The sequence below is a fragment of the Setaria viridis genome, chromosome 2 (assembly GCF_005286985.2).
Source record: "Setaria viridis chromosome 2, Setaria_viridis_v4.0, whole genome shotgun sequence".
NCBI classification, from domain to species: domain Eukaryota; kingdom Viridiplantae; phylum Streptophyta; class Magnoliopsida; order Poales; family Poaceae; genus Setaria; species Setaria viridis.
The window spans coordinates 9,046,607-9,069,851 of NC_048264.2; the positions used below are offsets into that span (position 1 = coordinate 9,046,607).

The 23,245-nt window shown below is 43.0% G+C and overlaps 3 protein-coding genes and 2 pseudogenes across 3 annotated transcripts; 2 read left to right on the forward strand and 3 right to left on the reverse strand.

Moving 5' to 3' along the window:
- The first annotated feature begins 1,073 nt into the window (after positions 1-1,073).
- LOC117845608 (metal transporter Nramp1) lies at positions 1,074-9,737 on the forward strand. The gene is made up of 13 exons (XM_034726674.2): positions 1,074-1,321; positions 1,650-1,728; positions 1,824-1,864; positions 1,994-2,072; positions 2,153-2,257; positions 2,684-2,793; positions 6,978-7,159; positions 7,441-7,510; positions 7,630-7,803; positions 7,893-7,997; positions 8,502-8,633; positions 8,823-8,918; positions 9,007-9,737. The coding sequence occupies exons 1-13, from the start codon at positions 1,241-1,243 to the stop codon at positions 9,301-9,303; spliced, it is 1,551 nt and encodes a 516-aa protein (XP_034582565.1). The 5' UTR covers positions 1,074-1,240; the 3' UTR covers positions 9,304-9,737.
- On the reverse strand, positions 4,417-6,466 carry LOC140221978 (coatomer subunit beta-2-like; annotated as a pseudogene).
- Positions 9,738-10,258: 521 nt separating the features above from the next.
- Positions 10,259-12,732, forward strand: LOC117843946 (BTB/POZ domain-containing protein At4g08455). The gene is made up of 2 exons (XM_034724733.2): positions 10,259-10,705; positions 12,044-12,732. The coding sequence occupies exons 1-2, from the start codon at positions 10,412-10,414 to the stop codon at positions 12,515-12,517; spliced, it is 768 nt and encodes a 255-aa protein (XP_034580624.1). The 5' UTR covers positions 10,259-10,411; the 3' UTR covers positions 12,518-12,732.
- Positions 12,733-13,117: 385 nt separating this feature from the next.
- LOC117843944 (uncharacterized) lies at positions 13,118-20,423 on the reverse strand. The gene is made up of 6 exons (XM_034724729.2): positions 20,045-20,423; positions 19,850-19,923; positions 19,681-19,743; positions 14,850-14,951; positions 14,688-14,747; positions 13,118-14,143 (listed from the first exon to the last, which is right to left on the reverse strand). Exons 1-6 carry the CDS (start codon positions 20,364-20,366, stop codon positions 13,391-13,393), a joined length of 1,374 nt encoding a protein of 457 aa, XP_034580620.1. The 5' UTR covers positions 20,367-20,423; the 3' UTR covers positions 13,118-13,390.
- LOC140220072 (uncharacterized) lies at positions 16,210-19,300 on the reverse strand (annotated as a pseudogene).
- Positions 20,424-23,245: the final 2,822 nt, after the last annotated feature.

Below are 23,245 nucleotides of genomic sequence, written 5' to 3' on the forward strand. Positions count from 1 at the left end.
AGTTCACTAGAGTTTAACAGATCCGTATGTTCGGCGTCGAACTGCGGGAGTTAGGGTTGTCGAAATGAGGTGCGGTTTACGGCATTGGAAAGAGGACGTCCAGGAGATTACCGAAAAGTATTTTTAGGCCGGGTGGGAGTCCGGATTTATTTTCCTCTTTTTTTTTCTAGTTTTGGGAATTAATTTCGGATTTGAAAACAATTCTAGAAAATCTTGAAATCGTAATTAAATCACGAAAAATACTCCAAAAACTTCAAAAAATTCAAGAAAATCCTGGAGATGGTTCAGGAAACAAGGAACCCAAATAAAATACTTGGAGCTCCTAGAAAGACTTGAAGGACCACCTAAAAATTGGATTAAGCTCTAAAAACTAAGAATAGATTTCAGAAAAATCTGGAAAATTCTTAGAGGAATCTAATCATTGTCTGAACGCATTTTAAAACTTTTTCACACTCAAGGAATAAGGAATGCAATCAGCATGAATGCAACACACTTAAACCTATGGTTCATTAAGTTAATTTTAGAAAAATATTTTTATGCCTAATAAATTTACAAAGAAACCTTAAGGCCTTAAGAGAACTCAAACAAATTCTAGAGAAATTCTAATTAATTTTTATTAACTTGCAACTGATGAAAGTTAGGGTGTTACACACTCTGGGACGTGCAGCTTCGGAAAAAAAAGATGCAAGATGAAAAAGGCCTGTTTGAACCGGATACGACCCGAGTTTGAACTTGATTGCCCTCAACCGATGCAACCTCTCGAAGGCGATTTTGGCGGAAGGAACCGTGCAAGCATGCATATCGATCGCCAGATCATCCCGATCGCATGCAAGCCCGGGAGTATCGGCGGAGCGCCAACGGCGACGATCCGCGCGCGCGCACGAGCCGCGCACGCACCAGGCCGAGTGACGTAGGCCCTCGTCCCCAGCTGCGCGCTCGCGGCCCCGGCCACGTGAGCCCACGTCAGCCCCGGCGGCGCGTGCAGCGCGCGCTCCCGCCTCGGGTCGCGCGACGGCGGGCGCGCGCGCAGCCGTGGCACCATGCGCTCGCCTGACGCGGCGCGCGTCCACCACCTGGTTATTAGTTGGGGTTCTAGAGAGGGGAGTTGGAGCGCGGAGCCGCAGAGACCGATCTCGCAACCAGCGTAGTCGGAGAGCTTCCTCCTCTTCGGTTCTTCCCTGCCCATCATCATCATCATCGCGCGCGCGCCAATCGTGCGAGGCTGCTCCACCGCCGACCTATGGACGCCGCGCAGGCGCCTGCGGGAGTGGTGGTCGACGTCGAGGCGCTCGCCGGACGGAGAGGGAGCGCCGCGACTAAGGTAAACGACGTCGCCTCCATACTTGCATTGTCGACTCCCGGTGCTGTGGCCGGGAAAACTGGAACCTTTTTCACGTGTGCGCTGCCTGTTTGTGGAAATGCCTGCATGATCTTGGCGTTGTTCTTGTGCATGAGAGGCAAGGATCCATGAACATCTGCTGTAGCTCCTATCCTCACGGCAGTTGCTACTCTGGGCTCCTCTGCCATTGTCTTATTCAAATTCTGTTTCCACCAGTGCCAATTCTGTTCTGTCACAGAGTTTGAGTTGCATGTCTTGCCATTGTCTTTGTCGTCCATGCTTACTAACGCCTTGGTGCTGTGGAACACAGGAGCCAGCATGGAAAAGGTTTTTGTGCCACGTTGGACCAGGATTCATGGTATGCTTGGCCTACCTTGATCCCGGAAACTGTATGTGATGCACTCTTCCTTTTTCTCTCTACCTCCAAATCTGTATCCCACATTCCCACTATGGTTCTCATGTTTGTCAAATTTTATTTAAACAGTGGAAACAGATTTGCAGGCTGGAGCCAATCACAAATATGAGGTACGTTTTTTTAGATCTTAATCTTAATTAATTTGGTTTTGAACGCCTGTCATCCTAGCTAGCAAGCTACATTCTGGCCTTGTGCTAGACAAAAACTAACTACGTTGCTGTTGATTTCCTCATCTGTAGCTCCTCTGGGTGATCCTGATTGGCCTCATCTTCGCACTAATTATCCAGTCACTATCTGCTAATCTAGGAGTAGTCACAGGTATTATAGAGACAACTAGTTATCATGCATAGGAATGCGCTGTTAAATCCGTCAGTGTTAATGGCTGTTCACTGACACAGGGCGGCATCTTGCCGAGCTATGCAAGACGGAATATCCAAGATGGGTTAGAATCTGCCTATGGCTGCTGGCAGAGTTAGCTGTGATTGCTGCAGATATCCCAGAAGGTTAGAACCAACATGATAGTCTTATATTAAAAAGAAATTTAATGTTGAACTGCGATGTTTAATTTTATGCTAGTCATGTATGATATTACTGAGGGTAGATGGATATCAAGAAAGAGCAATAGTGTTGTTCAACACCAACCCTTAATGCAGAAGCTAAAATGCCAGATTCATTCTTCTGGCTAGTTTTCAATTTTATTGATCAACTGTTTCTTTCTGGAGAAACGTTGTGTATATGTTCAATTTCAAGGATTTAGAAATCAGTACAATGAAAATCAATGGAAATGTTTATTTTTACCAATATAGAGAACTCTGTCAGTTGCTATTTTCATTTGCCTTGATTAGTAGAAAATAACAACAATGATCTAACTCTTTGCTGGCTGGTGGTTATTTCTCCGTCTGCTTCTTACAAATGTTAGCATTTTTCAGTTATAGGGACAGCTTTTGCTTTCAACCTCTTGTTCCACATCCCTGTATGGGTGGGGGTTCTCATCACCGGCTCAAGCACACTTCTCCTCCTTGGACTGCAAAAATATGGGGTAATCATTTTATTACTAGATATATATACAGACTTTGCATATAAAAAATATTTTTACTCATGTTATCACAAACAACATTCATCCAACAACAGACAACTTCAGGTTCTTCCTGACTATACTGCCTTAGTCATGCTTCTTATCATTTTTTCATGAAAATTTCCTCCACATACTTCAGGTTCTTTGATCAAAATAGTATGTTGATGCCATTTGGAACTTCTCTTCCCATCAACAAACTCGAGTGTTGTGTAGGCAGCATGCTTCTTACCATCTTGGGTTTTAGAAAAAATCCTCCAAATACTATTCTTGCCGAATTTCTCCTGTATGCTTGATCCACTATTTTTTTTCTCGAACAATGCAGGACCGCATGTCATTTCATTAAGGTAGAAAACAGTACAAAGGTAGGGCTAAGCAGCCCCACTCGGACTCACACCACACACCCACAAAACCTGTAAAAACGTGACACTAAAAAGAAAAAAGATGACCAGCACTACCCACCGAACCTAAAGCTCAGATGGAAGCAGCCTAATAAGGAGTTCTTGCAGTTTAGCAGCGCCAGCCATGCACCAAAGGCTAGACTCCTCAGCCACTGTTCGGAGAAGCCCCTGAACGTTGGGCGAGACCCCTTCGGAAACACAGGTGTTCCGGTGCTTGATACACTATTTCAGCAAATGAAAATAATTTGACTGATAGGAACTCTACAAGAAAACTCTGTAGCTCTCCAACATATGAAAAGATGATTTAACCCAATATCTTATCATGTGAGCAGAAAACCACTTGTTTCAAACTTTGGAGGATTTTCAGACCAGCAGGGGAAGATAATAATCTGTAAAGGCATTTAAAGTTCCCCAACAACATGTGTCATCCAATGTGTTTTTTTAACTGGGCACCTGCATGTGTTTCAATCGATTGGGTCAGTCGGTCAGATTGTATTCTCTCCTTTGATTCTTTGTTCTTGTTCCAAGGAGTGCATCTTGCCGTACAAACAAATCTAAAAACTGGTAAGAGTTTGACACAACATTTTACTGAAAACCAACAAGACTTTAAAAGAGTTATTCCCTAGGACGTTTCCTAGCTATAACTTTTTTTTCCAGATGCCACTTGTATTACAGAGATTATGTAGTGATTTCATAACAAGATCTGTTTTTCTAAATCTAATACATCTTAGAATCTCTGGCCCTACAGTTCACGAAATAACTTCCATATAGGAACATTTTGATACTTCCGAGGTTATTTTCAAGTTGGTTCCCACACAAATCATACCACTAAGTAATACCCTGTGGAGCTAGGTAGTGATAAATGAAAATGAATAGCTGGATCAACATCAGCCTACCCTCACTAGAAAAAAAGGGGTCACTAGCCATGTTACCCATAAAGATGATCCCTAATCCATTCTACATATCTTAACTTCTTAATACAAGCAAGCAAAGATCACCAAATATTTTGAATGCTCAGAAGCAATCTGAAGGCAGCAGATAGTACTAATCTTTCTGTTTCGCTCCCAAAAACATCTTATTCGCTCATCATAAAAGCGCATTCAATCCTGTTAACAGCTCATAACCAACAACAGTAATGCTTTTTAATCCAAAGTAGGTTCGTCTAGGATATAGATATGAAACACACAAGAGTCAGTCACACGAAACAGAGGATAAAAGGTTAAAAATGAGGTATTAGCACTAGTAACAAATGTAATAAGCACATAGAAAAATTAACAATTTTTCCTTCCATGAAAAAAGATAGCATTATCATATTGAGGTACTGACAATCCAGGTTCAACTTCAGGATAGAGTAGTGCATATCTGATTCTTCAAGCCCTAGCTCTATGGAACAAAGTGGAAAATGAATCAGTATGGCCACTGTTCCCAAGACCTTTAAATTATTAGTTCAAATGAACTCAATAACACTAATGTAATATTACTGAAGAAATTCTTTTGCCTTCTCCTCAATATTGGACAGTATGTTTTCCACAAAATCTGCCAAGAGAGCATCTCCAGAGTGCACAAGGAAGTGCAGATTGTCTGTATGGTCCAATGATGGAATAAAACGAAACACATCTTCAGAACTAGAACTGCTCTTGGAACTTGAAGCAATGGTATAGCTCCCATCCTCTTGCTGTGTGAGCCCTATGTGCACAAATAACGGTTCTTCCATCTCCATCAGCCATGGCTTCAGGTGATCTCCCTGCGCATCTCTGTCTTTGACACCATAATAATTAATAGGAAGCATGTAGTCATCCTCCACTCCTCTACCTGTAAGTATCTCTTTCTCCGTATCACGTCGAGCCAGTAGGTCATTAAAGAGGAACGAAATTGCATCAGCAGAGCCACTGACTTCGACATTGATTCAGAGCAGACTGAGATGGCCCAGACAGCAGCAGCACACACTGCTGATGACTTCACATGCCGGAGCGCCCTTAGAAGACCCTCCAGGAGCTGGGCACGCAACATGGGGTTGCGGTCCATGATGTCCTTGATGTAGCAAATACAATCGATGAACACAAGGTACTTGGGATGTTGTACGAATTGCATGATACTGTCCGGATAAGCAGAGTGGCATTCTCTAATCGCCTCCTCCAGCATCTGTTGGTACTCGATAGGGATGTCAGCAGTGGCTGCCAAATCCAGTTCATTCTTAAGGAGCCATAGCACATTACTGATGTTCCCTGGGGTGAGAAGGCTCACCGCCAGGTTCAGAACCTTCTTTTGCACAGCAAAATTGCAATTTGCCAAAGCCCCTAGTACATCCATGGCCAGGTCATCGAACCTTGAGTGACCCACCATAGTCGTGCTAATCTGCTTCAGCCTGTCAAGCATTAAAACCACGCTGGGTATCTGAAGTAATGATTGAGGTGGGAATGCTATTAGAATATTGCAATAGGCTCTTGCCACGGCAAATGCAAAACCTGGAACAACAAGGGACAGTGAGGGAAGGGCGCCTGCGCATGCACACACCACGCTGGCATGCGGTGACAACATCAGCGAGGCAAAGGCTCTCACACACCATGTGTCATTGATGATTCCCGGTGAGCTACGGAAGAAGATACATATGATTTTCACCACAGTCAATTGTTCCGAGACCGTAAATATCCTCACCATACTTGCGTGATGTTGAATACGGCGAAAGGATTGATCCATTAAATAACACCAGACGCATGGAGAGCCTCAGCGCGAGCTGAGTCCATGTTCATGTTGTTGCTGATTATGGCGGCCCAGATTGCCTTCAAGATTGAGTGGAATCCCCTCTTGATGGCAATTTCATGGTGAGGCTTCGCAAATTGGAAACAAGGCCAGCGATTAGGCGGCACACGAGTAGGGGTTCAGGGATTTTACCTCCAGCTATCAACACCGAGGCTTGGTTCATAGATGATGTTGGCCACCGGGTTCTCAGACTCGAGATTGGCCATGATCATCCAAAAATCGCCGCATGGTGAGGTGTTCTCCATGACCGTCAGAGCGAATGGGTAATTTTTCCAACCACTTGGTCAGCCTGCTTGGTATGTGTTGGGCTGGGTGGTCGTGTATCCAGCACGACTTCTATGATGCGCACGGCTTTTGTTTTGTAACTGAAATAGTTATGGATATCATTAACTCTTTTATGTTTGTTGTGAGCTCTATCAAGAATTCCACCTAAGGTGCACTTCATTTAGAATCTAGATGCAATACAAACAAGGGAAATGCTTCAGATACAACCCATTAATATGAGCGCATTAGAATCAGGTAATCCAACCCCTTTGATAAATAATTAAACACCACCCAAGCAATTTTAACCATTTGATCTCCTGGCTGTAATGTGGTTGTACAAATGGGTGGTGCGTATAGCAGCATTCAGCCAACAATGTGGAATGCAACCCGTCTGGTCTAGTAGTGTGTTTGGTTTGAGTTGGCCTAGACGAAATGATCCATCATGAGACAATCCTATGAATATTGGTGGGATGACTCCATTATTAATATTTACACTAGACATGTGTTTATGAGGAATCACATGGTGATGGATCAATGCATCCCATTCCTCAAACGAAACAAGAAAAATCAGGAATGAGATGATGATTCATCCCACTCCTCAAACCAAACTCACCATAAACTACCTCCAAAACTGAACTCTTCATATTACTAATAATTTACCATTTATAAAAGAATTTTTTTCGTACATAGCCTGACATATAGCCTTTGTTTTGTACATTCACCTAGGTTAGGAAACTGGAGCTTTTAGTTGCGCTATTGGTGTTCATCATGGCAGCATGCTTCTTCATAGAGATGAGCATAGTGAAGCCTCCTTCAGAGGAGGTTATCCACGGACTATTTGTACCGAGTTTAAGTGGTTCTGGTGCTACTGGAGACACTGTAGCCCTTCTTGGGGCTCTTGTGATGCCGTAAGTAATCTTCACAGTATTTTTGTTCTTATCTGTGTGTATGTGGCACGGCGTATCTTTCTTTTGTTTTTCTTTCTAGGAGATTTTGTTTTGGATAAAAGCAGCTATAGTTTTAATTTTTAGCTACCTACTATCTTGAGTTTTATCTGCTAGAACTCCATTACTCTATGATTGCAGTTCTGAACTTCTGATCACGCCACTATTTTATATTTTTAGATGTTGCTTCAAATAGTTCAAACTCCTTTTCAGTATAAATAAATTATTTCCTAAATTAATTACAGGCATAATCTATTCCTGCACTCTGCCCTGGTACTGTCAAGGAACACGTCCTCATCAGTAAGAGGAATCAAGGTGAACAGACAAAATAGAGCAGACGTTAAGAATTGAGAAAATAATTCAACTTACACTCTGCAGTGAAGAAAAAGTGGCAATAATCAGCGGATATATTTGTATAATTATTTGCACTTCAGGATGCTTGCAGGTTCTTTCTTTTTGAAAGTGGCATAGCTCTGTTCGTGGCACTTCTCATCAACATCTGTATCATCTCTGTCTCTGGAACCGTCTGCAACTCAAGGAACCTCTCACCGGATGACTCTGCAAAATGCAGTGACATCACCTTAGACTCATCATCCTTCCTCCTCAGGGTATTATTTGTGATTACTGCCTGGTCTCTAGCTTTTTGGCTAAAATTGTTGACTATTAGTTATAATGGATTATTTATATTGTATTTCAGAATGTGCTAGGCAAGAACGGTGCAGTTGTGTATGGTGTGGCACTCCTGGCTTGTGGAATAAGCTCAACCATCACTGGCACTTACGCCGGGCAATACATCATGCAGGTACTACTTCTGGTCTGAATAGATGTCGTCACAGAATGTTTGAGATCAAACCTGTAAAACTTTGACAATATTTATTTTTTATCAAAGAATTCAGATTTATCATGTGAGAATGGCTTTAGTACATTTATCATCAAATTTACAAGTTGTACATCATATGCGGTTTTGTTAATATATGCTTGAAAACATAGTGTCTGAAGATGCATAAAGGATCTGCATCTATCCTAACAGCAAGCAAATCGGATCAATAAGGGTTTCCCCAATTGTTTTCGCTCAGAAACAAAACGAAGTCACCTATGGGCTATTATCGTCTTCTCCAGGATGAATTGGTTGATCTTGTCACTGCTTTCTTTCAATTATCATCCTTAAACTAACAGAATCTCTCAAACATTTACATACCTTGTACATAAACTGTTATACATAACCATCACATTTCAAGTGCTAAACCTACAAGCAATCATACATATACTTGATCTGCATTTTGCATGTTTTTGGCTCTTTGCTCAGGGTTTCTTGGACATCAAGATGAAACAGTGGCTGAGGAACTTGATGACTCGTAGTATTGCCATAGTACCAAGCTTAATCGTTGCCATCATTGGTGGGTCCAGCGGTGCTGGTCATCTCATCATCATCGCATCGGTATTATTTTCGACCATCTAGTGCATTCACTGTTTTTCTATATAAGCACCATTATTTCAGAAATTTTTCTGATTAACTTGATGATTTAGTTGTCTGAACTAATAACAAATGCATTGACTTAATCTTTTGATTGTATAAAGAAACTCTACTGTTGATTGGTTTGGTTAACTTGCTGTAACTTTGGTACAGATGATACTGTCCGTTGAGCTCCCATTTGCTCTCATCCCACTTCTTAAGTTCAGCAGTAGTAGCAACAAGATGGGTGAAAATAAGAACTCCATCTATGTAAGTATGGAAGTTAGTAGCAACTAACAAAATTTTATATTTTGGGATAAACATCTTAACTAATTATGCATGTACTGATCACATGCAGATTATTGGGTTCTCGTGGATCCTGGGATTTATTATTATTGGGATAAACATCTACTTCCTCAGCTCAAAACTAGTTGGCTGGATCCTCCACAACAAACTTCCGATTTACACTAACGTGCTTATCGGCATCATCATGTTCCCTCTCATGCTGCTCTACATTTCTGCCGTGATCTACCTGACGTTCAGGAAGGACACTGTCAAGTTTGCGTCTCGCGGTGAGCTGCAGGCCATTGAAACTGACAAATCAAAGGTTGCCAATGATAGCAGCAATGAGGAAAACAAGGAGGATCTTGTTTAGTCCCAGTTTACAGGCATGCTTCGGTAAATGCTTGTATGTGACGTTTGCGAGGACCATACGGATTACGAAGAAACAGAAATGACTTGTACTTCAGCAGCACGTTTAGAATAGAATCAAGTCATCAATCAAGTCTGGAGGTTGATTCAACGGTCCTAGAGAAGCTGATGACTAATATTCGAAGAAACTATGTTGCTGCTAATTGATATTCATACCGCACACTTGGAGAGAATGATAGCAAGACAACTGGCATTGATACTTAGAAGCTCTAGGAATTGTTCAAAGCCAATTAGTGAGAACGAGCATGAAGGAGTTAGATCTCTGAGTTGTTCATGATACAAATTTCTACCGAAGCATTAGTTTTTGAAACTCTTTAATCTAGACTAGAATCACTTGTATGCCGTTTTAATTCTGACTTATTAATGATCAGAATATGCTATGCTTAGAACGATGCAGAAGCAAGAAAACAACCCTACCCAATCTACATATGTTTTTTTTTGCACTACGAAATAAGAAGTAAAATTTCATTCCTCTTTTTTTTTAACAAAAAAGGACCCTTGTAGCAGGAGCTGCAGTCCTCCTTACATGAACGGTAGTGCTCATGATATTACCCCAGATGATCCAAGATATAAAGTATTTGGAACATAAGTACGGTCTAGAACCTAACACTTTAACTAGTTCAATTAAAAAGTAACTTCGATAAAAATTTGATACCTCAATTAAAAAATGCTTATGAAAGCATTTATATGGTGCATCTAGTCTAGCAATTTTTTTATTCCTTTTAAACGAACTTACAAGATGTTGTTTCAAAAAAAAACTTACAAGATGTTTATGAAAAGAGATAGGGTGATCGTTACTGGGCCGGGTTACCACGTGCCCGTAACACAAAACAGTTGAGAGAGGCCCAGATTCGAACTCCGCAAGAGCCCGTGAGAAAAGCCCACGCAAACCTCACCCAGCCCTCCTCGTCGAACCCACCACCCCATCCGCGCCGCCACTTCGCCGTCCTACCGGCGGCGGCGGCGGCGGCGGCGGCCACCCCACCACCCCGAAAAAGGACGCCCTCGTAGCGCGGCGGCGACGTCGGCCGGCGGAGGAAGGAGCTCCGAAGATGTGGTGCCAGTCGTGCAAGGAGGAGTACGAGGAGGAGGACGCGGGGACCTGCAAGGAGTGCTACGAGGAGGCCAGCGAGACGGAGGAGGAGCTCAAGCGCGAGATCGACGACCTCCGATCCCGCCTCCACTTCCTCCGCCTCCCCTCCCCTACCCTCGACGCCGCATCCGCCCCGCACTCCGACCTTCTCCTCCACGCCATACCCTCCTGCTCCACCTCCGGGGCGGGGGGCGACGGCGACGCCGCGCGCGTCCCCGACACGCCCGCCGTCCCCGCCCATCGCGTCATCCTCGTGAGTAATCCTTCCCCTTTCTACCTCTCCCTGGGCTGTTTAGAGGATTTCTTGGTGCGATTCATGCTTGATTGCTTTGCTCGTGCGATTCATGCTTGAAGGCCCCTTTGTTTTTGCTTTTCTATTTCATTCATAGACCTGATTCCTAGTAGCCGGTTGAATAGTTCTAGTAGCTCACTATCCTACTAATCCATTCCTGTAGTTTGGTAATCACAGGCTGTTCCTGGATAAAATTGGGATTTTTGCCACTACTGGTACCACTGTGTTATTGAGATGTCTGATCCAGGAGTGTCCTCGACATATTGTTGTTTGTGAATTTCTCTGTGGTCATTTCAGTTTCCAGATCAGACTCAGACACATGAGAAATAACTGAAGCTGCCCCAAACATGTAAAACATAAAATTATACTTGGATTTACCAGGATTATGCTAATGGATGGAACAAATTTTGCACACATAGCAAAAGCTCTCACAGTTTGCATTTTTTTCGAATGTAGCAAACCATACATATACCGGTTTTCATCTAGATTCCAGCAACCATATTTGAATGCTTGCCTTGTCATCGAAATTATGAGGTGAAGTGGAGGGAGCACAATAAGAACAGCCTCTTTTTTTTTCCCCTCAAGGAAGGGGCTAATTTATTGGAGCAACAACTCTAAAATGCGTTTGCTGGCCCCATCAAATGTCCGTGCACCATCTATAATTTTCTTGATGTGTTAAAGCTAACCTTAAATTCGATGCATTGAATAGTTGGATATATGAGAGAGGTGAGCCATTATCTCTAACCTTTTTATGTACGTCCTAGGCGCCGCGGGTACATTTTAGTGGGTGATATACATGTCACAGTCAAAAAGCCTTTCAGTCACACACATATAATAAAAGTTTAATCTTGCTTGTGTCTGTGCTGATTAACTATATGCCATAGTCACATACACATTAATTTTTAGTTTTGCTCCAGGATGAGATTATGTTCACACAGTAAAAAAATATATTCATTTTTTGCTCTGCCCAACCTTTTCATTTAGGATTCTTGATCTATGAAATATTTGGATGAAGTCCTTGGCTATTTACTTTTCAGTATGCCTCTCATATTCTAGTCAGATGCATAGGTAACTGAGAAAATTTCAGCAGGTAGCTTGAACTTTACCTTTTCTCAGATTTACAGTCATGCTAACATTCTTCTAATTTCTCCAGTCGCTTGAGGTTCACTTCAATAGTGTTTTGTTGGTTTTGCTCGAGATATTTCTCAGTTTTGTATTAATTGTATCTCTAAGGATTGGTTGCCCTTTTTGTTGCATTAGAACTGCCTTATATGTTAATGACCTTTTTCTTTCAAACAGGCCAGCAGATCTCCAGTTTTCAGAGCGATGCTTGAGAATGAGATGGAAGAAAGCAGGAGTGGCATCATCAAAATCTATGATGTGTCATATGACGTCCTTCGTGCATTTGTCCATTACATGTACACAGCAGAAGCTCTTCTAGATGAACAAATGGCATCTGATCTCTTGGTGTTGGCTGAGAAGTACGAAGTAAAGCACCTGAAGGCCTACTGTGAGAAGTTCATAACATCCAAAGTGAACAACGATAATGCCATTACCCACTACGCTTTTGCGCATCGCCACAGTGCAAAGCAGCTGCTGGAGTCCTCCCTTTCTGTGCTCATGGACAACATGTCCACACTTGCAGATAGGGAAGAATACAAGGAGCTTGTCGAGAAGGACCCAAGGCTCGTCGTGGAGATCTATGAAGCCTATCTCAACCGACAAGTCAACACTGCAGCTGGGAAGGACACAGATTGTAGTGGCAGGAAGTGACAATTACGATCAGAGCTATTGTAGTACTAGTATTCTAACTAGGCGTTAAGCAAAACTTCTACACCAAATTCTCCTGCTTTATAGATGCAAACTGCTATTTTTTTGGATGATGCATCAATTAGACGGTGCTGCTGGTGGCATCATGCTGTACTGCTCATAATGAGATGCGATGTAATGGCATCCTTACGTAATATAGTGAACTGATGTGTGATGCATTTAACAATCTCCATATAATGGTCCGTTGGTAGATCTCGTGGTGGGTTGGGTTGTTTTTTATCATAAAAAGGCACTGTCTCTGAATTTGTTTAAACTTTGAGTAATGCATTACAATTCACTCCCATCAATTATGATAGGGGCTTCAGACTTCATGTTGCTCTGATCGGCTCGTTTGCCAAACCTGACACACGTTTCATAGAGATTCTATTACAAGTGTAAAGTTACATGTTACGTTCGTCTGGTGAGACTTGGCAGCCCGACATTGTTGTTGGACCACATGCTGTATTGATGTACATTGTTGAAAATAAAGATAAAACCGGAGTTATGTGTCCAGCTTAAATCACTACTTTGTAAGCACATTCATAATTGTGTAAAAGAAAAATCTGAAGATGCTTAGAAATGCAATGTTATCTTAGATTCTCTTGTCCCTAGAAGGGAAAATGGGTACCGAGAAGCCTTTTCTTCCCCACACTTAAGATTTATGTACAAGACGGCATGTCACAACCATTTAAAACATGTGAACTCCTGGGCAACAACCATATACAAATCTAGATGCTAAGAGCTAGTGTACAGAACTTGCGAGAAATTCTTACACGCTAGTATCATTAATATAAAAGCAAGAGATTCTTACTTATTGATCAGATACACACTACAATATTAGTAGTCAGCAAATAGCTCAGAAATCTGGTCATCTGTCCATCCTCCTAAAGAAGCAACTGGCAATGCCTTTTGGGGGTTGATAAGTGAACCACTGGTGGTAGTAGCATATTCACTACCTGCATCCACAGCAATGAAGTTCCTTTGCTGATGCTCAATAGGCTCCCTTATTGAGGCGTCCTGACCATTAAACTGTTCTGACATACCATCTAGCTCAGTGTTCATATTTCTCGAGTTAGCAGTTTCACCATAGCCATCAGGAAGGGTTGCATCACTCTTCAGCTTTTTACTACTGTGGAGCACTTTCGCATTATCGAAAGGTCCGCTAAGATTTTCATTATCACTAGCCTGAGTAGAATATCTGTATCCAAACATGACTCTGCTTCCACAAAGACTAGGCTGAGAACATGTCATGTTTCGAATGTTAAAATTTTGCTGGGGCGGCCCATCAGTACAGCAGTTTAATGTATTTTTTCTGCGTTGATCTCCTGCCAACATTTCTAGTCCACCTTCCTGGTTATTTCCTATACTATATCTACCATAAATATCCCATGTTGAAGTGCCATTATTTGAATCAGATGTTCCCTGGTGTCGAAGAGAAACCTTGATATCTGCCATCTCGTTGTTACCGGGCATCATCCTTTCATGACCTAAAAGTCTCTTCATTATATTGTTGGTAGAAACTTCACTTCTTTCAGTAGTATCTGATGAAATCACTTGCTTAGATGGGGCATCGCAATCTTTTTGGAAAACCTGAAAACATTTGCATCATGATATTCCTATGTCATAAGAGGATTCTCATACAAAACAGTATGATGCAATGTGTTTGAGAGCATTTGGTATTGACAAAACACCACTGCAAAACTGCATTTGAAGTCCCTTGAAATGCAAATGAATTCAAAGGGAGATATCAAGTGCCATCTTGTTTTTTCAGTGTAATCGTGTAATGACTAAAGTGCTAACATTTCAAGATTTTAATATGTAGTCCATTCCCAGACTAATGGGCAATGGCTGATTGAAAAATTGCACCTGAGGATTCATGCCTGATTTGGTGCCTTCAAGTAATGGTTTGTATCTCATTAACACAGTTCCAATGCACAATTCCAGTCAAAAACCGAGATCATCTGTTAAATCCCAAAAATTGCAGTGCACAGTAAAGATATTTTTCTACAAATTACAGTGTGTTTTACTTCAGTTTCCTTTCTTTTTTATTGAATGGCAAATCACATTTCAACACTGTCATCATCATGAACACTGAGAATAGACTGCAGGCATTAGTAGCAGGTATGGACAATACCTTAGTCACTTTGGTAATGTTCAGGTAGCATGCTTTACGAGTTGGACGGAAAACAGCTACCTGAAATTGAAAACATCCTCAACTGTTGATCCAATCACTTGCCAATAGCCACCACAGTAGAGTCGTTTGAAAACAAAAGAAACCACAGCTTATGTATTTTACCTTACGGAGAACAAGGACACAGCCAATAGAAATATCCTGACCATTATTACCCTCCAAAAGAACTTTCTTGTGTACAGAAGCGGCAACAGTCTCGGTAGGATCCTATAAAAAAAATACCAATCATTAGTCAATCAGATAAAGAGATGGTATTTTCTGTTGAGCATATCAATTTTCTTGTTTCAAGTTTCCATGCATCAATGAATGTAGTCAATTAAAACTCTGCAACTTTAAAAGTAGGAAGAAGTCCAGATTACACCCCCCATCTCTTCACGTGGTCTAAAATTCAACCCACATCTACAAACACATCTAATGGATCCCCACGAACTTCCCAAACCAGGCACCCCCCCCCCCCCCCCGAGCCCGCTCCACGCCGGTTTTGGCCCGAGCTGGCATCCACGTCAGCATAACGATGCCGTCAGGCTGCGTCCCTCCCTCTCTCTGTCGGCAGCTCTCTTTCTCCGCCTCCATCTCTCTCTCTATCTCTGTTTCTCTCTCTCTCTCTCTCTCTCTCTCTCTCTCAGTTCATCCAGGTGATTCCCCATCGGGTAAACTCCAGGCGACGGCTGCGGAGGGAGATGGCGAGCACGGCAAGTGGGAGCTCGTCCCAGTTGAGCGCGTCTTCGGTCCCCAGCGCCGGAGATGATGGGATTTGTTGGTCCCCTGTTGCTTATCAGGAGGGGCCACTGGACTACGAGCCAGCCATTTACTGCAGGTGCAAGAAGAAGGCAACAAGATGGATTTCCTGGAGCATTCTGAACCCTGGGAGGAGGTACTTTGCATGCATGAGACGCTGGGTTGGTATTTGCTTCATCTTGGTTTGTTCAGTTTGATTTTGGTGTGGAGCCGCATGTTCAGTTTGTGTCCGTTTGTGCAGGCTGGGGGATGCAAGTTCTGGAAGTGGTATGATGATGACAACACCTCCCCTTTTGTCAAGTAATTGTTGATTGATTTAAGGGACAAGGTTTGGGGTTTGGCTAAGGAGAATGCAAAATTGAGAGCTTCAATTTCAGAGGCAAGGGCACAGATCGACCAACAGCTTGTTCAGAGAGAAACTGATTGGAGGACAGTAGCAGAGAAGGAGGACCAAGTCATTGCACTCAGTGATAAAGTAAAGAAATTTCAGAGATATAGAGTGCTGCTACTGTCAGCATTATTTGGTTATGTTGGTGTTGTTCTTGGCATGATGTTTAAGTAGTAGGTTCAGTGGCATGTTGTGTTATCTGAAATGCTCCCAGTAATGTACAATGTTATGTTACTGAATGAGCAGTATGCCTACTTTTCAATTAAAGTGAATGAGCAAGGTTGTCCAGCATTATTTTCTATTTTTCAAGCTAACTGAATTGGTCCCAGCAATGACAAATGAAGTAGAACAGGTAGCACTGCATAGCACTGGCATGCGAGCCATTAGTTTGGCATATTACAGAAAGTAGTGGCCTAAAGTTTGGCACAAATTGGAGCCATTAGTCTGGCATATTACATGACTTAGTAGCCTATAGTCTGGCCAATTACATGACTTAATTGCCATCAGTCAGGCACATTACATCATTTTTTGGATGGTTCCTGGGCATTCACTCTTGCACTTGCAGTCCCAGATGTGACATTAATGGAGACTTTAGCCCTACCCTGTGATGATGACTCACAAATGTTATTGTCAACTGAGTCACAGTTTGATCCTAGCTTCATCCATGCCCTGCTCCAATGATGTGGGGCTGTGTTCATCACTGCTTGTGCTCCTTCAGGTGTCTTCTCAGCCAACTCAGCTCTTGCAATATTGAACAGAGTGATGCATGGAGCCTTAGCACACTTCCAGAACATCTTTTGGTATTCCTTTTTCTTGAATTTCTTCCTCCAATTAGCATAGATATGCCTAGCACAATTTCTATGCTCAGCTCTAGGAAGCCAGGATTGAACTGCATTTAGAATCCCCTTTTGCTGATCTGAGACAATAACCCAACCATCTCCATCTCCAATCCCCAAGTCTGTGCATAACAAATAACAGAACCAGACCCATGAATCATTTGTCTCCATCTCGACAACAGCCCAAGCAATAGGATAGATTTGATTGTTTGCATCCCTACCAATAGCACACAATAGCACACCATAAGTTGCTCCTTTGAAGAAGCAACCATCAAGACCAATTACTTTCCTACATCCAGCCAAAAAAACCTTCTTGCATGCATCTAGGCACACATAGATTCTCTGAAACACAGGATCATGAAACTCTGGGTCCAACTTTATAACAATTGTGCTGCCTGGGTTACTCCTTAGAAGTTCTTCCTGGTAGTCATACACTCTGGTGTACTCACCCTTTATCTTATCCAACCATCTGCCCATTACAATAGCCTTTGCTCTCTTGCACTTAGACAAACTGACATTTGCAAACATTTCCTGCTGAACTGTGGCTTGAAGGTGATGTATGCTCCATGTTGGGTTTGCTTTAATCAAACTTTCAAACCTATCTGCAATTCTTCTTGATGTCACAAGTTTGTTATCTCTCCTTTTGGGACATGTGTGCTCATCATTCAGGCTGGTCACAAGCCAACTATCTGATAAAGTAGTCTTCTTCAAAAGGCATACCCATGGACACATGGGCCAATCACATATAGCTCTGACCCTTTTTCCTTCATCTTTGATAAATTTTAAAACCTTCCTTACAGCAATACCATACTGAATAATTGCATCCTTGAACTGTTTCTTATCACTGAACTTCATTCCTAAATCAAATTTAGGGACAACAGCCTTTTTGTCAAACCTGGGAAAATTGTCTCCTTTCCTAATAACCTCTCCATCAGAGCCTCAAATGATTCATCTTCTTGATCACTAGAGTTACCACTAGATGCGGAATTGCCATCTTCAAGGCCACATCCATCAAGTTGGTCAGTTTCATTAACATGAGCATATGCAGATATAGCACCATCTAAATTTTCTAGATCTCCAGACTTAAGCTTCTTCTTGAATTCCATCAATTTTGCTTTAATTTCCACTGCTTCCTCATCCTCTTCTGAAGAACAACAACCACTGGGAAGGTACTCACTATCTGAACTGCTGTCCATTTCTTGTTCCTCCCCCACCTCACTGGAGCACTTCTATAGGTGTAGACTTGACTCCTCTAGTTTGATTGGGTTGCCTTGGATAGCGCTTGTCTTCTTCTCCCCAATGAATTGCACTTCATCTGAGCTACCATCATCAACATCAATAACTGTTCTTCCTCCCATCTCGTTTGCTTCACCATCACTTCTCTCATCACCTGCGAGTGCTTCCAGTTGCATTGCCATAATTCAACAAACACATCTGCAATCTCTCTACCTGTGATAACATCTGACATTAACAGGCACACATTGTCATCATACAACAGCCTAAGCCCATTGCCTAAGTCTTTACCAGGACACAACCAATGCAGCAAAACATCATCTGAACCCACTCCATGATCCCTCAGATGGCCATGATCTCAGGTAAAGAAATCAAGTCTTGATCTATGTAAGACATTCCTTCAGACCCACAGAGATAGTGCATCATCTTCCCATCAAAGAAAAACTCTCCTCCAAAATGAAATCTAACTGCCAGCTTATCCATATCACCCATCTAGAAAATAGCAGATCCAGACCTTGGTCCCTAACCAAAATCATAAGAATATAACAGATCTACAGCCTACGGAGAAGAGGACTCACCTTAATCCACGAGATTCTCCTTCTGTCCTACGGCATTTGCAACAGAGAAGCCCAAGGGCAGCCGCCAGCTTTGAGGGGCAGCGTGAAGGGGAAAGTGAGGGGCTGCTTCTTTTATCTAACCCTAATCTGACATGGACGGGCGCGGGTCAACGTCGATGCCAGCTCGGGCCGAAACCGGCGTGGAGCGGGCTCAGGGGGGGGGGGTGCCTGGTTTGGGAAGTTTGGGGGGGTCCGTTAGACGGGTTTGTAGATGGGGGTTGAATTTTAGACCACGTGAAGAGATGGGGGGTGTAATCTGGACTTCTTCCTTAAAAGAATCTAGGTTCCCATTTTGCACCCCAATGGTAGGTCACCCCTACCTTCGTTGCTTCCCACATCCTGCCTAGTAAAAAATCACCTTCAGACAACCAGGAAAGCTAAAGAAGTTTGTACAGCACTAAATTGGTCCTTGTAGTGCAGTCAGCTTTAAGCGGGTTGAGTATATTTACGTTACATTGAAAAAATCTGTATTGACACATTTATGATTGTTCTGTTTAGTGATTTCAGCCTAAACCCCCAGGAGCATTTTCTACTATATTCTCACTCAAGGTGTCATTTTGACCAGTACCAAATTTTTGGTAGGTTTCAAGTGTTGCCATTGCAGTTGTATGTGTATTATATTACCATACTAATCATCATACATACAATATTGACAGATGGTGGCGTGCTCATAAGTCATCACAAAACCTATCCCTAAGTAGACAAAAGTTAGAAGATGCCATGATAAAATTGCATCATGTTAAAGAGAACTATGAACGTGGAAGAAAGATGATATACAGAGGTTGTAATGCTGGACATGATGGAAGATTGCAATGAACAATGTGTTTGAAGTCCATTGGCCTTGTCCTATGAATTTTTCATGTACATAACCAGGCTTGCAGTTCGGTAGCACCTGTAATTTGCAACATCTGCTGGTTAGGACTCCAACTTTGATGCTACTATGTGCATGTTTTTTTTTTCTGCCACAACACATGGGCAATAGTTGAGGCCTTGAGGGTACATCGCATGAGGTGACATAGAATTCTGTGGCCGTAGAAATCGCACAGGTATTAAACTAGTTACTGAAAACAAAAAAAAAAAGACAGGACAGGGAGCAGAATGAGGCAATGATGCCAAATGCTAACCTTCAGCGTCACCAAGAGATCGCCGAGGCCATTTGGCTTGCACGATGTCACCACCCCGGCCACCTGACAACAATGTAAAGCCCCAAACGGTCAATGCACAACGCAGTTACGCTCCAATCGGACAAAATAGCCATCAAAATCGAAAGCTTGGCATGCGCCGAACACGCACCAGAGGTGCTCGACATAATGTCTCCTCCTTCTTGATGGCCTTGATCCCCGGCTGCTCCCATGCGCGGTCCCTCCCTGCATCCCACCAAGCCCGCAAAGGTGGACCAATCACACACAGAGAGATTTTACTCGGTAAGAAATGAGAAGAAAGCTCATCAGCGGCGAGGCCCGCGACATGCTCGGAGTTATCCCTCACCGAGGAACTGGAGCGCGCAGAGCCAAGGGGGCAGCAGGAAGTCGGCGTCCGGGGCCCGCGCGTCCCCGCGTCCGAGTGCGGCGGGAGGCGAGCCGGTGGCGGGGCGGAGACGCGTCATATCCTGGGCTGCGGCGGCGGCGGGCTCGGGGATGCGGTGGTGGTGGGAGGGGTGCGGGGGCTCGTCCTGGTGAGGGTGGGCGGTGGGGGTGCTGGAGCAGGGGCGGGGGAGGCGCGAGGTAGAGGGGGGACCGAGGCGGATGTCGGAGTCGTCGACGTCCAGCGCCTCCCACGCGGCGGCGGCGGAGTCTGGGAGTTGCGCCATGGGAGGGATGGAGAGCAGGCGGCAACTGGCGGCGATGTGGTAGTGGGTCTCGTTTGTTTGTGACGAAGCCGGCCCAGGGTCGGGGAAGTGGCCGACCGGCTTGGCTTTTCGGTTACCTCGCAGATCGGCATGGGCCTGGGCTCGGTGCACATCAGAGGCCCATGTGTTAGAAATACTTTGGCATTTTGTTGCTAATATAAATATTTAGAATCTAGGATTTATGTAGGAATATGATCTACTCCCTCCGTTCCAAATTATAAGTCATTTCAATTTTCTTGGAGAGTCAAGACATCTCAAGGTTGACCAAATTTATGGAATAAAGTATTAACATTCATGATACCAAATAGATACCATTAGTTTTTTTATTAAATATATCTATTTGGTGCCATAAACCTTTGTGATCTTTTTGATCAAACATAAAATAGTTTGACTCTTTAAGAAATTTAGAATAACTTATAATTTGAAACGAATGGAGTAATAACGCTAGGTGTACCTAGCTATAGTTATCCCGAACACATCCATTCTTGCCTCGAAATCTAGAAGAAAACCAAAGTACTTTAAAAATCCTTAATAGAGAAATAGTTTGACTAATTGGAGAAATTCAAGATCTCAACTTGCAAGGCAAGTCCACCTTGGTTTACTTATTTACAAAGTACTTTAAAAATTCTTAATAGAGAAATAGTTTGACTAATTGGAGAAATTCATGATCTCAACTTGCAAGGCAAGTCCACCTTGATTTACTTATTTAAGCTTAGCAAACAATGATCATCCTCCCACTCAATTAAAAAAAATAGAGAATGAACAAGTTCAGATCGATCGATCACAGTGCTTATTCCAATGCACATGCCTTTCAATGCATTTAGTCTGTTTTTTTTTTGTGAAGGAACGTAATATAATACCCTGCTCCAAAATCTGTATGCTTTTCAATGCATTTAGTACCGTTTTCCTATCGGAAGGAAGGAATGTACCCGCTTCAAAATCTGCTTGCGGCCTAGCTCCTCACATGGAACGTGTCCTCATATTCATAGCATCTCTCCTACACTTTTCGTTCTCGCTTCATGTAGATAAGTGCTATGTTTGGAACGCTGATCCTCACCCCCTAAACTTCCAAGGAGCTACTAAACACACTAGCTACAATCATAACTTGACCATATGGGCCAACAACTACTACACTAAGGAATATTAGGTTAGGGTATTACATTCACCCTATTTTACTTAAGGGCTCACACCCTCATCAGCTCACCACATATTAGCATACTCTAAGAATCACCACTCGGTACATAGCTATGCCATGGGCCTAGCCACACGCGCACATGCATGTCGTGGATCTAGCCACACGCGCACATGCAACAATTGTTTATGTTCTAAATGCCATTGGTAACCTCGCTTCAAAATTTACTTATGGCCCAGCTCCTCACATACTTCCCATGATAGTTCATAGATCCATTAAAACTCATGAATAATGGGTCAACACTAAATCCGAGCATGACTCCGATCCAAGTAAAGCCCAACTTCCTACAACATCATAGCTTTGTGGTGTGGTGTGGTGTGGTCTGGCGTGTGAAGTGCATGTATTGATATATGGTGGTGTGTACTCTCCTTTAATTATTTCTTGCGGGATAAAACATTTTGACGTTGTTTCCTTGTGCTATCATCTGTTTGAGCTTTCTGATGTGTAAGACGAGCACCTCTGTCTACGCATCAGACATATTCTGATGACCCTAACATCATGGCTGGACAATGGGGTACCATCTCGTGAAAGGTAGCCAAACTAAATGTCCGTGATGCATTTATCTAATAGTAAGAATCAATTAAATGTTATACTACGTAGTAGTACCCATACGTACCAAATTAAATCAATCTCCAGCTAAATTTTTTTTTGTCTCAAATTAAATCAACTTCTACACATAGCTCCCTCTTTTATTCACAGTGTCACGGAGTTGCAACAACGGCTCTGTTCGCTTCAGCTTATGAGCCGGCTTATCAGCCACCGAACAGTATTTTTCTCTCACAACAAATTAGTCGTTTCAGCTTTTCAACCGGCTTATATTCCAGCCGAACAGCCCCAACATATATAACGACAGCTATCTAATGAATGCATGGGGTTGGGATGCATCGAGAAACCCAGCTTCTTAGGGAATTATTTTATCTTGTGTGCGAATCGCCATCCTCGCACCCAAGGGCAGTGAGAGGCAAGCGGGCAGCGGAGTAAAGACACGTCATATCTAAGCGTCGGTGCCTCGGTGGCACCGGCGGCGGGACTGGGGATGCAGTGGTGATGGGAGGGGTGCGGATTTTTGTCATGGTGGGGGTGGGCAGTCAGGGTGGCGTAACGGTGGGATGTCGGAGTCATTGACATCTAGCGCGTCCTCCCCAGCGGCGGCGGTGGGGTCTCCATGGAGGGAGGGGAGGGGAGGTAGCAATTGGTCCCAACGTGGTAGTGGGTTTCATTGGATGGCGCGGGAAGCCTTCAGGAACTGGTCGACTAGCTGCCCTGGGCTCGGTGCACACTACAGGCCCATGTTTACGTGTGCTGGGTTTCGCTTCGACAGATTCTGGCATTATGCTGATATGGATATTTAGAATCAAAATCAAAGATTTATGTTAGAATAAGGATCCATATCTAATAAAGCTAGGTGTACCTATCCATAGTTTTTCCATACACATCCGTTCTTTCCATTAAGATTAAAAAAACAAAGTACTTTAGAAATGCCATCATAACTGTAAAACTAGCCTGTATAGAGAAAGTTTGGCTAATTGGATATATTCATGATCTGAACTTGCAAGGCAAGTCCACCTTGGTGTACTTGTTTGAGCTGAGCAGAGACGACTGAGCATCCTCTCTCTCTCAATAAAAAAAAACAGAGAATGGTCAAGTT

Excerpts from the sequence above, each read along its gene's own strand:
- LOC117845608 (XM_034726674.2), top strand. The coding sequence starts at position 1,241 with ATGGACGCCGCGCAGGCGCCTGCGGGAGTGGTGGTCGACGTCGAGGCG. Across the intron at positions 2,073-2,152 it reads TAATCTAGGAGTAGTCACAG|GGCGGCATCTTGCCGAGCTA; the intron begins GTATTATAGAGA and ends TCACTGACACAG. Across the intron at positions 8,919-9,006 it reads AAAATAAGAACTCCATCTAT|ATTATTGGGTTCTCGTGGAT; the intron begins GTAAGTATGGAA and ends GATCACATGCAG.
- LOC117843944 (XM_034724729.2), bottom strand. The coding sequence starts at position 20,366 with ATGGCGCAACTCCCAGACTCCGCCGCCGCCGCGTGGGAGGCGCTGGAC. Across the intron at positions 19,924-20,044 it reads CTGCGCGCTCCAGTTCCTCG|GGAGGGACCGCGCATGGGAG; the intron begins GTGAGGGATAAC and ends GGTGGGATGCAG. Across the intron at positions 14,952-19,680 it reads ATCTCTTGGTGACGCTGAAG|GATCCTACCGAGACTGTTGC; the intron begins GTTAGCATTTGG and ends TTTTTTTTATAG.
- LOC117843946 (XM_034724733.2), top strand. The coding sequence starts at position 10,412 with ATGTGGTGCCAGTCGTGCAAGGAGGAGTACGAGGAGGAGGACGCGGGG. Across the intron at positions 10,706-12,043 it reads CCGCCCATCGCGTCATCCTC|GCCAGCAGATCTCCAGTTTT; the intron begins GTGAGTAATCCT and ends TCTTTCAAACAG.